The sequence below is a fragment of the Oryzias melastigma genome, linkage group LG17, assembly GCF_002922805.2.
Source record: "Oryzias melastigma strain HK-1 linkage group LG17, ASM292280v2, whole genome shotgun sequence".
In the NCBI taxonomy this organism is placed as follows: domain Eukaryota; kingdom Metazoa; phylum Chordata; class Actinopteri; order Beloniformes; family Adrianichthyidae; genus Oryzias; species Oryzias melastigma.
This window is the reverse complement of record NC_050528.1, coordinates 19,301,720-19,317,016: the sequence shown is the minus strand read 5'-3', so window position 1 is coordinate 19,317,016 and position 15,297 is coordinate 19,301,720. Positions and strand designations below refer to the sequence as shown.

The window sequence follows — 15,297 nt, the reverse complement described above, 5'->3', positions numbered from 1 at the left end:
CTCGTTATTCAAGTTATAAACTGACCAATCTGATGCATCAAAAGTAGGTGGCCATGCTTCAAACTAGTTTCTCCGGAGCCTACTTTCAGTGCAAGGGGTGTGGCCTACTAACATGCTCACTACTGATTGGAGAGAGTGGTTACCATAGAAACCAACATAGATCAATCACTGCTTACTGAGGACGTCTGGTTCCAATTTACAATGGACATGTGACGGAAAAAATGGTGACTGACTTGATTTGGTTGGAACCCGAAGTAAGTCATGTTCGATGGGTGGTGACTAACTTGGTCTGTCCAGTTCTCTATATACAGTCAATAGACACAAATAAGTTTTTGTGAATGCAATTTAATGAGGTCTGACAGATTTATTTCGGACTCCTTTTTTTTCTCACCTAATGTGCCTTACAATTACGCTTTACATATTACATAAATTGGAAATTAAACCATTGATAAACAGTGCGCCTTATAATTCGGTGCATCCTGCAGTGCGGAAAATACAATATTTTCAGTATTTTTTCCACAGTGACTCATAGCTCTTACAATTAAGTTATTATTTACCCGTACCAACTTTATTTCTTTTAAGCCTCTCCCCTGTATTTTTTATATACCTCTGATAATGCAGCCTGTTGACTTCTTTGCATGTTTGCCTTGAATGTCCACATGTATTTGAGGGGACACATCCCCAAACGACTACAGTGTTATTCTATCAACCACAGAAAAGATGAAATTCTTAGGCAATCTATGGCTGCAGTGTCTCACTGCTGAAGTTCACTCCATTATTGCATCACATTAATTAAAGTGAATTAAAAGAATCTCCTGGTCCTTAAAGTTTAGGTTGTGCTTTCCTCCTCCCCCAGCCCCATTCTTCCCCTTCATGTCCATTATTTTTTTTCCCTCTTTGCCTTTTTCTTTTTTTTTTAACTAATTTTGAGGCCTCTCCAGAGGACTCTGTAAATGGTTTAACATCCCAGTTGTGACTTAAACAGTGTGGTCTGGGCCCCCCTCTTTGCTCTGTGTGTATAGAGAAGAGATCACGGCCCACAAAGGTCAACCGGGGCCCCTGGCACTCGGGCGGACGCGTCAGGTAGCACCCCATTTCTTTACACTGGTATGATTCAAAACCATGGTGATTTCTATGAAAACTAGAAAGTTCATGGTAGATATTCATTTGTAATGACACCACCATTGCTTATGGCAGTGTGTTTCCTATCGGTGTGTAGCTGTAGTCCCTCACAATTAAGGTTTTATTAGCACACACACATGCACACACACACCTTCTGTTTCCAATTAGTTTCCTAAAATCCCAAGAAATGCTAACCATGTCATCACTCCAGTGATTTCATTTTGTTTCATGTTGTCACCATCACTTTTAGTGCTTTTGTATTAAAGATAAATTGATGGGAATTTAACAACTATTGATATTATTTTATTTATTAATTTTTTTTAAGATGTTTGCATTTTCTAAGTAAAAAAAAAAACTTCTTTAAAACACAGATGCCAGGGAAGATCATTTAAGGAGCTGTTGTTGTTTTGTTATGACATATTTTTTATTTATTTAAGAACTTGTACAATTTTTTTACAACTTTGATTTTAAAAGTTGGCTATGACTCAGCATATTTTAATGTCCTATTGCTTAACTGGTGGATAGAAATTAGAGCAATGTAATTGTACTAGCCGTATTTATTTTATTTTTTGTGACCTTTTTACAAAGTTTGCACAAGTTTGTTAGTTCTGATTTAAAAATAAGTTAATAATACTGGTTTGATAATAAAATGTTAAACTTCATCCAAACCCAATTCCCCAAGACAGATAATTGCTTCCAGTTGCCAGAAATATTCTGGTGTCTCTTTTATAACTTCTCCTGCCTTACATATGAGCCTTAGTTTTTGCAACAAATCTGGACTAAATTTGTTGTGAAGTATTTTTCTAAATGTAGGTCAGAACCTCTCGGGAGAAGTTGCACATGCATACTGTGTGTCTGTAGATGAGCATGTAGCAGCATGCTCAGAGGGGACCTCTCTTTAAAGATTTAGCCTGAAAATTTAGCTTTCTGTATCTATTACCCTCAGATTATCTTTAGCTTTTAAGAAAAAAATATTTGGACTAATTTACAATTAGTGAAAAACGTATTTCTTTTTAGACTTATGCTGTAAAGTTCTTTCATATTTGTTTAAAAAAAAATAAGTGACTCTTCTTCAAGGATTTTTATAAGTGATCGCTACATTGTAAATGTTGGAGCAAAACATTTTTTTTATTTCTCATTGTTTAGATCTCATTGTTCCACCTCTGTTTCACTTCGCTATCATCAAATATTATTTTTCTTTTCTTGCCATTGTCCAAGGTTCTTTCACAAAAAACGGCAAGGTTAGCATTTCCACCTACCTTGTATTCTTTTATAAAGAATTTGAATCATTTGTTCGTTAGATTAGGTAGATACAAATGTTTGAGGCATATCTTTTATGCAGAGTTCCTCTTCAGCCTCTTTGCATTCCACTTGGATGGAGCTGGAGGTCTTGCTCGACTCCAGTTCATTTTTTCTTAACGCAGCAGACAAAACAAAAGTAAAAAAAAAAAGGAAACACAGGAAAAAGTATGTAGCTGGGGTGGGACATACCTGAAAGATGGGTGGAGGGGGCTCACCCCCTCACCTCCCATCTCTCCTCCATCTTCTTGATCAGGGAGGGGTGGGTTGTTGGGGTGGATGTGCTGCTTGTGTGTGACTGTGGTACAGAAAAGCCTGTGTCTATTTTAGGGCTTTACTGTAAAGCTTTCACCCCTGCGTGATTGGGTGGGAGACCCCCGCCATCTGAGCCCCCCATATCTGCAGGCTTCTAGCTGCAGCTGGGAGGAGCTGGAGGAGCTTTGCCCCTCCCTCGTGAGTACACGCCATAGATGCTACTTCATTCTGCCTCCCTCTTTATTTGATTTTTTTCTTCTTCTTCCTCCTGTTGTTCTTCTCTCCTCCTCAACAGAGCTGTGTCTTCTTTCTTCCGTCCTCACATAGGTCTCTGTCATCGATACACTAGATGTGTGTCTGTTAGACTCGCCCTGGTTTCAGCCATTCTCTGCAGATGGCCTTGTTTTACTGCTCACTTGCGCCAAACATAAATTCTCTTTGTCTTACTCGCTAATGAGACAAAATTGTACATTAGCTGCCACACACTAAACTTTAGATTACTGTGTTTTTAACGCTCAAGTTCACCATATTTAAAGTAAATATCTGAGGCCAAAGTAGCCACATATTCCACTTTTGTCTGGTTACCGTTTGATTGTGCTGCAGCCGTAGCAACAATATGACATGGAAGTGCTGCACTTAATGCCTAGACTTTGAATAATTGAAGAAGCTCCTCTAGACACTTGTGTTTTTTTTACATTTTAATGGTTGTTCTAGCTGTGGCTGCTGGAGGCGTACAGCCTGTCTGTAAACTCTGACCTTTGGTTCATATGATGGCAAACAGAGAATAATCTATAAGCATGCACTTCACTTATCTTAAGTCATTCAAGAAATGGAAGTTAAGACTTAAAGTCCCACTCCGACCATCTTTGGATCTGTTGTAAAAGCGTTTTCAGCGGTCTTTTAATTATGATTATGCTGTTTTTGACCAAAATAAAAATACCTTGTGTGGTTTCTGCCCCTCGCAACCAAAACCTGGCAAAATTTGATCTATCCAGTCATGCAGTTTGAGCCCGATGCCAGGAAAACAAAGATATATATATGGATCTTTTTGTTTGAAAGTGGATGCATTGGAATTGAGCGAAGCAGGGAGCTTGTGGCTTACTGTTATAAGTTCTACGTCTCTGCTACAAGCATTTTTTAAATGCATTTTTTGTCTGCTCCTATTTCAGGATGATTTTGAATAAAGAAAAAACTCAGAAGTACAATTTTTAGGCTGAATTTTCTTTCTATACGCCCTCAATCATCAGAAAAATGCCACGAACACATTAAAAACACAATTTTCATCAGAGTGGGTCTTTAAATCTGTTTGATGGGATTTTGTCTAATGGCATATTTATGTGGTTTTCTGGTTGTTTTATATTAGCTAAAACAGAAAAACAAATGTATTTTGCAACAAAAGGCCTCAAAAATTAGCTTGGTTTTTGCAATGCTTCTATTCTTGTACTTTTTTTAGTTTATGACATTTAATTCAGCTTTAAAATACTTGTTTATGCACTTTTAAAATATATGACTTTATATTTAACATAGCAAAACATATATTTCTGCAACTCTGACTTGTTTATTTTTATTGTTAAGCGTCAAGCAGAAAGTCTGTAATAATTTTAGAAAAGTGAAGTTGGTCCACAGCCACATAAAGGCCTCATTTGATCCTGCTTTGTGATGTTCTTCCTGTCTGTCCTTGCACAGTATGTGATATTTAGAGTAGATTATTTGTGTCATTCAAAGTTTCTAGACATTTGTCTGAACCTCTGACTTCATTTGAATTTTCAGGGTTCACCGCCATCACAGCCACCAATCCCATCTGGCTGATCAAAACCCGCCTACAGCTGGATTCCAGGTGAGACCGTCGGTTCTCATAAGTCTGGAACAAACTCTATTTTCTTTCTCTAACCACAATATTAATATTTTATTGTTTCTGATCGCAGAAACCGAGGCGAGCGACGTATGAATGCTTTTGAGTGTATCCGGCGGGTGTACCAGACGGACGGCCTGCGAGGTTTCTACCGAGGGATGTCAGCGTCCTATGCTGGCATTTCTGAGACTGTAATTCACTTTGTCATCTATGAAAGTATCAAGCGAAAACTGATGGAGGCCAAAGCCCACGCCAGCATGGACGAAGAGGAGGAGTCTGTCAAAGACCCCTCAGACTTTGTTGGGATGATGCTTGCTGCAGCCACCTCAAAGACCTGCGCCACCTCCATCGCCTATCCTCACGGTAAGCCATCGCTGTGTCCCACATTGAGCCCAATCCAAGTAGAAGACTCATACCACATCATACATTTAGTTGTAGTAGAGTGTCTGCCCTGAGACTGGAAGGTTGTGAGTTCAAATCCATGGCCGGTTTTAAAAGTGGGACCCAGTGTCTCCCTGCTTGACACTCGGCATTAACCACCAAACGGTTCAAGAGTGCAGCTGTGTCTGCAGCTCACCACTCCCCCGGGGGATGGGTCAAATGTGGAGAGCAAATTTCACACATCTAAGTACAGCTAATCAGACTTTAAATTTTGAAAGGGTTAACTGCTGGATAAGGAGTTCTTTTGGTTGTGGCCTGATCCAACTTTAATGGAATTTAAAGCAGTAAAAAAATAATGGACTACACCAGAAAACACAAGCTGGGACACGAGACTTGTTGGAGGGTTGAGCAAAAGAAAATCCTGCATTTATATGACTTTTAAGAGATTCTATTTCCTTTGACTGCAAGAGAGCTAAGTTTAAGATCCACTCCAATGAAAATCTTCCTTTTTTTGAACATGTTCTTGCAGCATTTTTCTCATAGAAGACGACATGTAGAAGAGAATTTATGATTAACATTTTGTTTCTGAGTATTTCTAAATTCAAATCGTGTTGGATCAGAAAACCAGATGCTTGAAAATGCTCAGACAGATGATGCAGATACTGAAATGAGCTTGGCAAAGTCCTTCTTGTTCATGACTAGATCCATGTGGGTCTTCATTTTCCTCATTCGAGCTGGCCTTTTTGCTCAAAACTGTTTGACTGGATTGATCCAATATTGCACCGCTAATGTTAGTTTGAGGCTATAAGCTTGCGTGTGAATTGTATTTCGAATGAGCTACTTCCACTGTGCATAAAATATGTCTTTAAAAGCGACAAAGAATTATTGATTTTGGCTAAAGATGTCATAATTAGACAGAATAGACACTGAGCTGCAAAAAGGAAGTCTTAACATTCTGCCCAAAACTAAATAGCAAAGCATCTAAGCTGAGGCAAATGTTTTGGATCTAATGAGTATTATAATTTTTTAACTATAGTGCATTAAATGTATCTGCTCCACTGTTGTCTCATTGCAGAAGTGATCCGCACACGACTACGAGAGGAAGGCAGCAAGTATCGCTCCTTTTTCCACACTCTGCTGACGGTACCGAAGGAGGAGGGATACCGAGCTCTGTACCGCGGCCTAACCACACACCTCGTCAGACAGATTCCCAACACAGCTATCATGATGTGCACGTACGAGGTGGTGGTCTACCTGCTCGGCCATTAGCCCCGCCGTCATCATCATCTCCTTCCCACCGGAGGAGGGAGGGGGTGACAGCAAACTGAGGAGGAGGCCCAGAGCCGTGGGTTTGAAATGTGAAAATGAAGACCAAAGGAAACCTGAAGACGTGCTAGCGGACCAGAAAAAGACAAACAGGAATTTGGGACTGCTAGTTAGTACCTTAACGAGTTTGGCATGTTGGACATCTGAGCGGGCTGACGGCGGCTCAGAGAGGTGAAGAACTGCCGACTGGAGCGACGTGGATGCAGTGCGACACCGTTTGGAGCGATTAGAGACAAAAAGTCAGACTTCTTTGAACTGAAGTGGTTAGTTTGAAGCCATCCGAAGATTTTAATTTAGCAATTGTCCCCCATGGTTCATACATTGGGAAGGAAGCAACCTGACGAGAGGACAGAGATTGTGTGATTTCAGGAATGTTCAGATTCAGGGTGAATGTCAGAGAGAAGTCCAGTGTGAGTTTTAGTACATCACCTCTTCTTTGCACTACACAAAAACTAGTTTCAGCCAGTCTCCTCTGAACGCTGCCTTGTTGCATATGGAAAAGCAGTGCAGTTACAAAGCTGACCCCAGTCCGCGGGTTCTTCCTCCCTCACTCGAGGCCCAGCGGTGACGTGGCTGGGCTGAAGCTCGTCTTTTGCTTTGACTTCTATTTAGAAGACCACCTTCAGCTCAGCCTGCAAGTCACTGCTCAGGACAAAACTGAGCATGCGTGTGTGAGCACGCGTTAATCGAGTTGGAACCGCACCCGGAAGGTACCAACAAGTTCTCCTACAAGTATTGCTACTGTAATATAATGTGACAGTTTGGAGGAATTGTTGTAGAGGAGGAGTCTGGAGTTTTCTCACCTACAGTGTGTGTTTGTGTGCGAGTGTTTAACGAGTCGGAGGATCCAATTGTGTTGAAGTATGTGTGCATTTTCAGTCAGAAGTGTCTACTTCATCCACTAACTGCAGTTTGAAGTGTGAAGAGGCTCCGGTGTGAAATTGGGAGTTTTCTCACTCTTGCCAGTCCTTCCTTCCTTCCTCCTTTCCTTCCCTCCGTCCTTCTTTCCTTCCAGTGGCTTCCAACTGACCCGTTAACATGCACTTTTGTGGCCTTTTAGGGTTTGTGCTTTGCTTTTTATTGTGTGGACAAATTAAACTTGTACATTGTAAGAGAAAAAAAAAGTATTACTGTATTTCAAAAATTGTATTTTGCGCAACTGTTCTTTTATCAGATATCTGTACAGTTTAGAGATCCTAATTATTGTGAAGGGCGCCCTGACGCGTCCATACGTTGTTGTGGAAATACATATCAGCATTTCTTTTTCTCTTCTGAGAACCAGTTCTGATCATGCTGTAGTTTTTACATCTGCAAAAGTGTTTGTTTTTATTTGTGTGCAATTGAAACTGGTTTCTACATTGACTGTTGGCAGAATTATTGACTTTTTTGTTTGTTTGTTCTCCTGTAATGTATGTTTCAAAACGCACAAATGTAGGGGTGCTTACAAAGTCATGGATGTAAGCATTTGTGACGGAGCATTAGTTATATTTCTACAGGCATAAAACTGGTTTCAATTTGCAAAAATAGGATTTTTTTTTGTTTCAGTTGAACAGTTGTGTTTACATGATTCCCCATTTTATTCCAAATATGTATTTTTTTTATTTTCAGTCTGAGAGTTCAGGAGCAAAAGTTGACTTTTCTGCAACAAAATCTGTCTTGTAGCTGCTTTGGAAAGGTAAAACTGAACAACATGCTTCTAGAAAAGTATTGGATTTTTTATTCACATATTGGAAAAGTGTTTTTTTTTTTTTTTGTGCACGTTTTATTTCATTAAAATCCATCAGAATACGTGATTAGACTTTATTTCCAAATTGTCCATTTTAGACATAATCCATATTATTTTAAAAATATCTGAATCGTTTAGTAAGATAAAGATTCCTTCCTCTACAGTAGCTGCTGTTTTACCACTGTGAAAGTTCTCCATCTCTCATTTTGACCCAGTTTCACTTCACAGAAAACCCCTTTTTGCTTTTAACTTGTGACACTGAATTTCATTTTTTAGACCTCCCAATACTTTGCTTTTGCCAAAAAAAAGGAAGAAAAGTCATTTTCCTACAAAACACTAAAGGTTTCTGTATGTGTTCATTAGTTCAACAGGTCAGATGACCGAAGCGTGAAATGAAGCGGTTCAAACATTTGGCTTTACGCTGTACCTCTCATCTCAGTGTTCTTGCAAATGTGTGCATTGTGCTCTGTACGCTTGGATAGAATGCAGTTCAAACAGGTTGAATGAGACCTGAACTTTTGTTATTTTTTGCTCACAATGTTTTTTTTTTTGTGTGTTCTGTCTTTTTTTTTTTTTTTAAGCAAAATAAATAAAATTTATTTGAAACTAAAATTATGTGGCTATTTGTTTGATTTTTTTGTTTTTAACAAAAGCATCAGAATTGAATGATGTAACATTTGCACATTTTTAAAGTGTGTTACAGTTGTAATAAGTACAAAAAACCTAATTCATTGATAGGTTTTATAAGGAACAGATCTCCTTATTCTTGTGTTTAGTGTTGACACATGATTTACTCTTGAAATAAAAAAGATCCAAAAGATTTACCTTATGGGTAAAAAAAAAATCATGTAATCAGTCACGTTAAAATTAAGAAAATTAACATAGATATCAAGTAAGTTGATGATTAATTTTTTTTTTAAGTTTTAGAGTTTAAGAGTTTCCATAAAACAACCAAATTGAAAAAAAACTGTCCATTGATTACTTGTAATTCCATATTCTTACCTCAAGAGGGAGCCAGACTTCTTTTGTTGGATTTAATAACTCTCATCTAATAACGTCTCATCTATGACATTTTGTCCTAACATGAAGTTATAACTTCTATACAGTTAAAGACTAGCTGTTTTAAGTTTAGCTGGCTGGAAAAACATATTACAAATACTGAAAAAAAACTTCTTAAACTCCTTAAGATCTTATAACTCAGAGGAAAATTTGAATTAAAAGGCAAATCATTGTCTTTTACTTTATATAATATTTATAAATACCAGCACATTATCATGTTTTTTAAATTTAATTTCTAAAACAAGAAATAATGACAAAAATCCTGCCTTATGGGATAAAATGTACATCTTTTTAAAAATACCCTAGGATTTCTGAAGCTACAAAAACTCCCTTGAAATTGACCCTTAACGTACCAAAAATCAATGTAAGGGTCAGAGGTCAAACAAGTTACGGTTGGAGAAACTTGGTCAGGCAGCACAGCAGTTCCAACCACAGAAATAAAGTACAAGTCCTTTAAAACACTTTATATATGAGAGAGCAGCCTCTAACTTTGTGAAGTAAACAACTTTACAAGGAACAATAGCACTGAGGTTCTTTCACAACAATGTGGGCTTTATATGTGAACTGAAAAAAAGACCAGCCGGATATCATTTCACTTTTTCTGCAGACAGTTTTTTTTTCAGGAGTTGTTTTTGTTAGAGAATGCCTTTTAAAATCTAAACCATCAAAGACAGCGTCTCACACTCAAGTCATGAATGAAAAAGAAACGGTATCGGTTACATCACTTTGCCAGCAATAAAAGAGAAAAACTCCAAAGAAGAGTTCCAGTCAGCAGATTTCACTCAAACAGCTTGAAACGAAGCAGCAGTGGATATGCAGCAAGAGGAAAAATGATCTGAAGGAAGATTTAATTGCAATACAAGCGGAAAATGATGTGAGCAGGGAAACTGACCCAGTGACACTTTAGAATGGACTCAACTGTGGATGTAACTGATCCGTGTGGCCAGGCCGGTTCTAAAGTGGATCTGCAAGGTGCTACTTTACATGGAGAACCAAGGGTCACGAAATAATAATATTTTTTAAAAATCAACAGTTTTAAAGGAGCAATTTCACCATCTATTTATCCTGCTTAGTCCTGCATGAAGCTGCTGGAGCCTTTCCCAGCTATCTACACACATGCACAAGGGGAAACATGCAAACTCCACAACATATACAAGTTGTCAATAAAGACATTATGATTGACACAATTTTTTTGCATTTAATAATAATAATAATAAAAAAAACATACCCACTTTCTGGGTTTTGAATCCACTTGTGACACAAGAGGGTTAACCACTACACTACTGTGCAGCCCAGATTATTACCATGCTGTCAAACACATAATAAAGTTATCAATCAAAACGTTTTTACAGACAACATTTTTTCTTGAATACCTCATGAACTGTTTGCATTAAAATAAAAGCTTTTTCTCACTTAAGTATGTTATATTATGATTGATGACAATAACTCTAAACGTTTTACCACAATAAAAGTATAAACTTTTTCATTTATTATTACTTTTGTTGTTGTTACCACGGTTGTGTCCGTCTTAAAGTTGCTTCTCAGTAGTTAGAGTTTCCGAGCGACACCCAAATCCATCATCAGGGTTTCAGCCAATCACGTCGCAGAATAATGTTGCGTCCGCGTGAAAGTGACCAATCAGCGCTTGCTCTGTTGAGTGCGGACTGGCATCGAGTGTCTGCCTGCTTGGACGTATCGAGCGGCTGTTTATCTCAACAAAGACATCGTTTCTGTAGTGTTGAAACCTTTGTAACACCGCTGGAATTACGCTGTTGTCAACAGTAAAAATAAAAAGGAAGAGGGGGCCACACTTCTCGGCTGGAGGACAAATGGTGCCCGAAAGTATCGCCTGTTGTCGGGTAAGTGCTCCTGTGTTTACACCGCGGGGTTGGAGCTCTGCAGCAGAATGTTGTGTTTTCTTCCTTAAAAAGTCTTCTCTGTTTTCTTTGGAGCTTTTCACCACCAGACTTCATACAGACTATGAATGTGTTATTCTTTTGAGAAGCTTTCCTTTAGTTTGAGCCACCTTACAAATGATTCTGGTAAAGTTTTTAATTCAAATATTCCATAAAAGTTGTCCAAACCTGCACAAATGTTGCAAAACAACCATTTATATCACCCCTAAATGAGTCATTTTTAATCCCAAGTGTCTGCCTGAGTAAAGAGGATTGGCTGTTATATTAAAAACATATTATAATTGAAACGAACAAGAATCTGTCCCCATGTCTTCCATGATTTATAAGTTCTTTGTACTGCTGCACCTTGTTTACTAGGCGGAGATGGGTTTAAGGTGACAAGGACAAGAGGGATGGAGAGCAGATGGTAAGAACAGTGAGGGGAGGACAGGAAAGAAGAGTACATGGTGTGTGAAAAGAGAGTAAAGGAAATGGGAGCAGAGGAGAGATGCTGGGAAGCAGGAAGGAGAGGGATCTTGAAATGTGACAGGATGAGAGTGTGAGGAAAGAGACTTGTGAAGCGCTCAGCGCTGCTTGTTCTGTGTGCTGATGGGTGGTCTGTCCACACGAAAGAGGGAGGAGAGGATGTTGTAATGATGTCTGAGGTCATTTGTCTTTTTCCTTTCATTGGTCAACTTTTTAGACTTCGCTCTTCCTTGTCCTCCTCATGCGTGGCGTTTAGAGATGCAGCGATTCACCTTCTCCATGATTCAAGCCTCAACTTTTGGGTCACGCATGTGTTGGACATTCAAGAACGCATTAAACGCAGGTCCTTGAACACGCATTTAGCCCATTGTGTTCACACTGGACCATCAGGGAGGGACTTCTTCCTCTTTTCATGTCCGCCACCTACAGTTTGAGGAGGCTTGATGCAGCTCTATTCTGATATATAAAAGACTTGGTAAAAATCTGACGTGCTCCCTTCCCTCTACAGTGGGGAAAAACTGCGTCTTCAAATTCAGACCCTACTACCACTTGATGACATCATCAATTGCCGCCGTTTGTTTGCGTTTAGCTGCTAGCGTTTGTAAAAGGGAAAACAACATAACTTTAAAAAGTCATGGAAGAACAAAAACTCAGTCAATGTAAGTGTAAACTTTAATGCATCAGAGCACACCCACATGAAGAAATGCATTTCTTCTCTGCTCCACAACCGCAAAATGGATCATCCTAACGGCGGAGGGATTGGAGTTGCTATGGCTCATCCTTAAATTACACTTCAGATGGCTTCAAATGCCCTTACAGTTGGAGCAGAAGGGAGGAGACAGAAGGATAGGGAAGGAATTAGGATTTGTTCTTTAAGATATTGGAATTAAAATAAAAACCTGGAGGAAGATTTTGTCAAACTCAAACCGTGATGATTAATTTCTCCTCCATGATCCATTTTTGAGCATCAATTAAAAGGGATGACATTCATACATCACTACCAAATCCCAGTCTCTGATTCGTCAAAGTTCCAACTGGTTTAACTTTCAAAGCAGGTTAAATGGTCATGTGTTTTTTTTATGTAGAGCCAAAAAACGTCATAGAAATTTGCACAACTACTTAACAATTTTGAACACAGAAGCTCAAAACTTGCATTTACATGTCTATGTAAACACGTGTTTATCCAAGTACCTGATTGGTCAAAGTTTGGACTGGTGTAACTTTCAAAGCGCGTTAATTGGCCATGCGTTTTGTACGTTGAAGCCCAAAAAAACTTGTGTAGCTACGCAAGAATTTTGAGCGCGAAAGCCCAAAATGTAGATTTACGTGTCTATGTCTATCCGAGTCCTTAATTGGTCAAAGTTCGACTTGGTTTAACTTTCGAAGTGCATTAAATGGCTGTGCGTTTTGTACATAGAGTTAAAAAAAAAAAAAACTTGTCTAACATGAGAGTTTTAAATGTGGAAGCGTGAAACATGCATTTACGCAGGTTTTGTTGGAAGTGGCCGTCTAAAGACACGTTGCATGATACCACTTGTAAGTATTGTTTTCTCTGGACTTTTTCTCAATTTTATTTAGCATGTGTAAATGTGCTGCATGTTTGTTATAGTGAAACAAGTGAACAACATTTCTGGTGGGAGGAGTTTGGTCCTTACACTGCCCAGACAGTCATGGAAGCACTGTGGTGGGAGTGAGCGGCTCCATGTGCGGTATAAAGTTTCCTGCCATTAGCTAAATACTGACAATAATTCAATTTACTATTTTCAAGTGACCTCCAACCTTTCTCATGTGATTAAGATTTCATCTTTATTCTATCTTTCTATCTCTATTCAAGCTCCAAGTATGACATGACCCTGAAAAAAGTATAAATGTTCATATTTTTTCATGTTTTACTGCATATTTCCCTCTCAAATGTTCACCCTACCTTCCTTTAGTGTCATGAGAGACATAACAGGTTACCATCCTTCCTGTCACACTTTGCTGTGACAAACAACAAACAGTGGGAAACATAAAGTAATTAAAATTAATGAAAGCTGATGGTGAGCAGCTCCTGCAGATGACAAGATGCTGTTTGCCTTGTCACTAAACCACCTTCAGGGAAAGCAAATGAGGCGAACGACGGCAACTTAGACCCTGAGCTCAATGCAGAATACAAACTTTTCTAAATGCTTTTAAAAGTTTGGCTACAATGAGTCTGTAACTAAGATGCTGAGTAAGAATATAGCTTGAGTCAAATTCTGTTGCGCAAATTTTGTGATGACTATTGTGGTCTTCATCAGTCTGTTAAGCATCAGCTGGTATCTAAAATCAATACAAAGAACTTAACTGAGCTGGACAAAACCTCCAGCTGAAATGGAAATGTTTACAACTCGTTATATGGAGCAGGGCAGACTGATGAGTTTCAGAGCACTGACAGGATGTGATAAGACACAGTGGAGTTAAAAATCCTTATCTGGCCAACAAACTGAACCCCATCTGCCTCTCTCCTCACTGACAACACAGCTTATCCATCCTTCTGGAAGGATAAGGCAAAGATTAGCAAAAAAAACGAGAGAGATAAAGAGAGAAAATAATTCAAGACAACAGGAAATGCAAAATGATCAAAACATTTAGGGTAGGAAAATAGAATAAACAGTTTAAGCAACTTTTTACACAAGTATACTTCAACTAAATGTTGAAGTGGACACAATTCTCAAATTTCACCCTTATTCTGTAAACAATTTTTGTTTTATTTATAGAGTTTAGGAATGGTCCTTAACTTTTCTAAAGAAAAAAGAAACAAATAGAAGATTCCAGCTTCTCTGAGGTTTCCATGACCTCACATTTTAAAGCAATTTGAATTCCCCCCAGTCTATTTCCTCAAACTACTTGACCATCTAGTGTAAAACCTCATGGAGTCAAAATAACTAATTTAAGAAAAAGTAACTTGCAGCAACATGCTAGCTGCTGAACGTGTGTTTTTTGGTCAACGTTGAGTGTGAAGTATCAGGGGGTAGGAAAATCTGCCACGGGTTATCTTTGTTTTTGCACAGGCTTGTTTTTTTTTTAATAATTAAAAAAAAGTTAATCAGAATTCATGTCTGGTTTTCATTAGTAATATTAATATTTTCTTCTGTCAATTATTTGAGGTACTATTACAGATGTTTCTATGGTTACCTGTGGGGTAGAAGCAGTTAGCATGCAGCGTTGTGTGCATACCTAAAATAACTTTTTCTTTTGCATTAATAAAAGGTAATTGACCTTCTGACTTGTCAGAGTTTCCGATGAAAGATGAATGCACCATGAACAGTTCTGGGAAGTGAAAAGGACTTCAAGTCAGACAACATAATTTAATGGGTGTTTTGTTAGCCTTCACTACAACCAATAATTTTATTTATTCAAAAAATGTTTATATGAATAAGAGTCCACGTTCTAGTTCTGTGCATGATTTATAGCTAAAATATAAAAATAAAAGTTTTATAAGTAATATACCCCAGTACAATTATCTTAAATATTAAATTTAATCAGTTTAAAAAGCATTTTTTGAAACTGGACTGAAAGAACTTTTATCTTTGTACAAATTTTCAAACTTAGGTTACTCGGGTTAACTGGATATTCTCCGGCTAGTTTTATTTTGAAACAGGCATCAGGCACTAAGTCATAGGGTTCTCATTAAAGCTAACCGACTGGTTTTATTGATTTGTTGCTTATTTTATTTATTTATTTTTAAGGAAAAATCAATCTTGATGCAAGTCTATTTGAACACCGTGTCCTAACATGGAGATAAGATGGTCTTCTCAACTCAATTAGTCAGCAGGTATTCAAGGATCGCATTGAAATCATGGAATATTATCTGCATGCTAACACGCTAATCCCATGCTGTGTTAGTTGTCTCCAATACTTAATCTAATTTACAA

General features: G+C 38.2%; 2 protein-coding genes across 3 annotated transcripts in view; both read left to right on the top strand.

Moving 5' to 3' along the window:
• Positions 1-8,576, top strand: part of LOC112147392 (solute carrier family 25 member 36-A) — a 16,637-nt gene extending 8,061 nt beyond the window's left edge. The window contains exons 5-7 of the mRNA XM_024273741.2: positions 4,447-4,513; positions 4,602-4,891; positions 5,985-8,576. Of these exons, the coding sequence (XP_024129509.1) occupies positions 4,447-4,513; positions 4,602-4,891; positions 5,985-6,178 (551 nt within the window). The 3' untranslated portion in view covers positions 6,179-8,576. The remainder of the gene's footprint in view (positions 1-4,446; positions 4,514-4,601; positions 4,892-5,984) is intronic.
• A 2,077-nt stretch (positions 8,577-10,653) lies between these two features.
• Positions 10,654-15,297, top strand: part of LOC112147747 (SPRY domain-containing SOCS box protein 4) — an 87,031-nt gene continuing 82,387 nt past the window's right edge. The window contains exon 1 of one of the 2 annotated variants that reach the window (XM_036216249.1): positions 10,654-10,879. The gene's annotated coding sequence lies outside the window, so the exon portion shown is untranslated. The remainder of the gene's footprint in view (positions 10,880-15,297) is intronic. The other variant, XM_024274322.2, reaches the window with a different exon arrangement.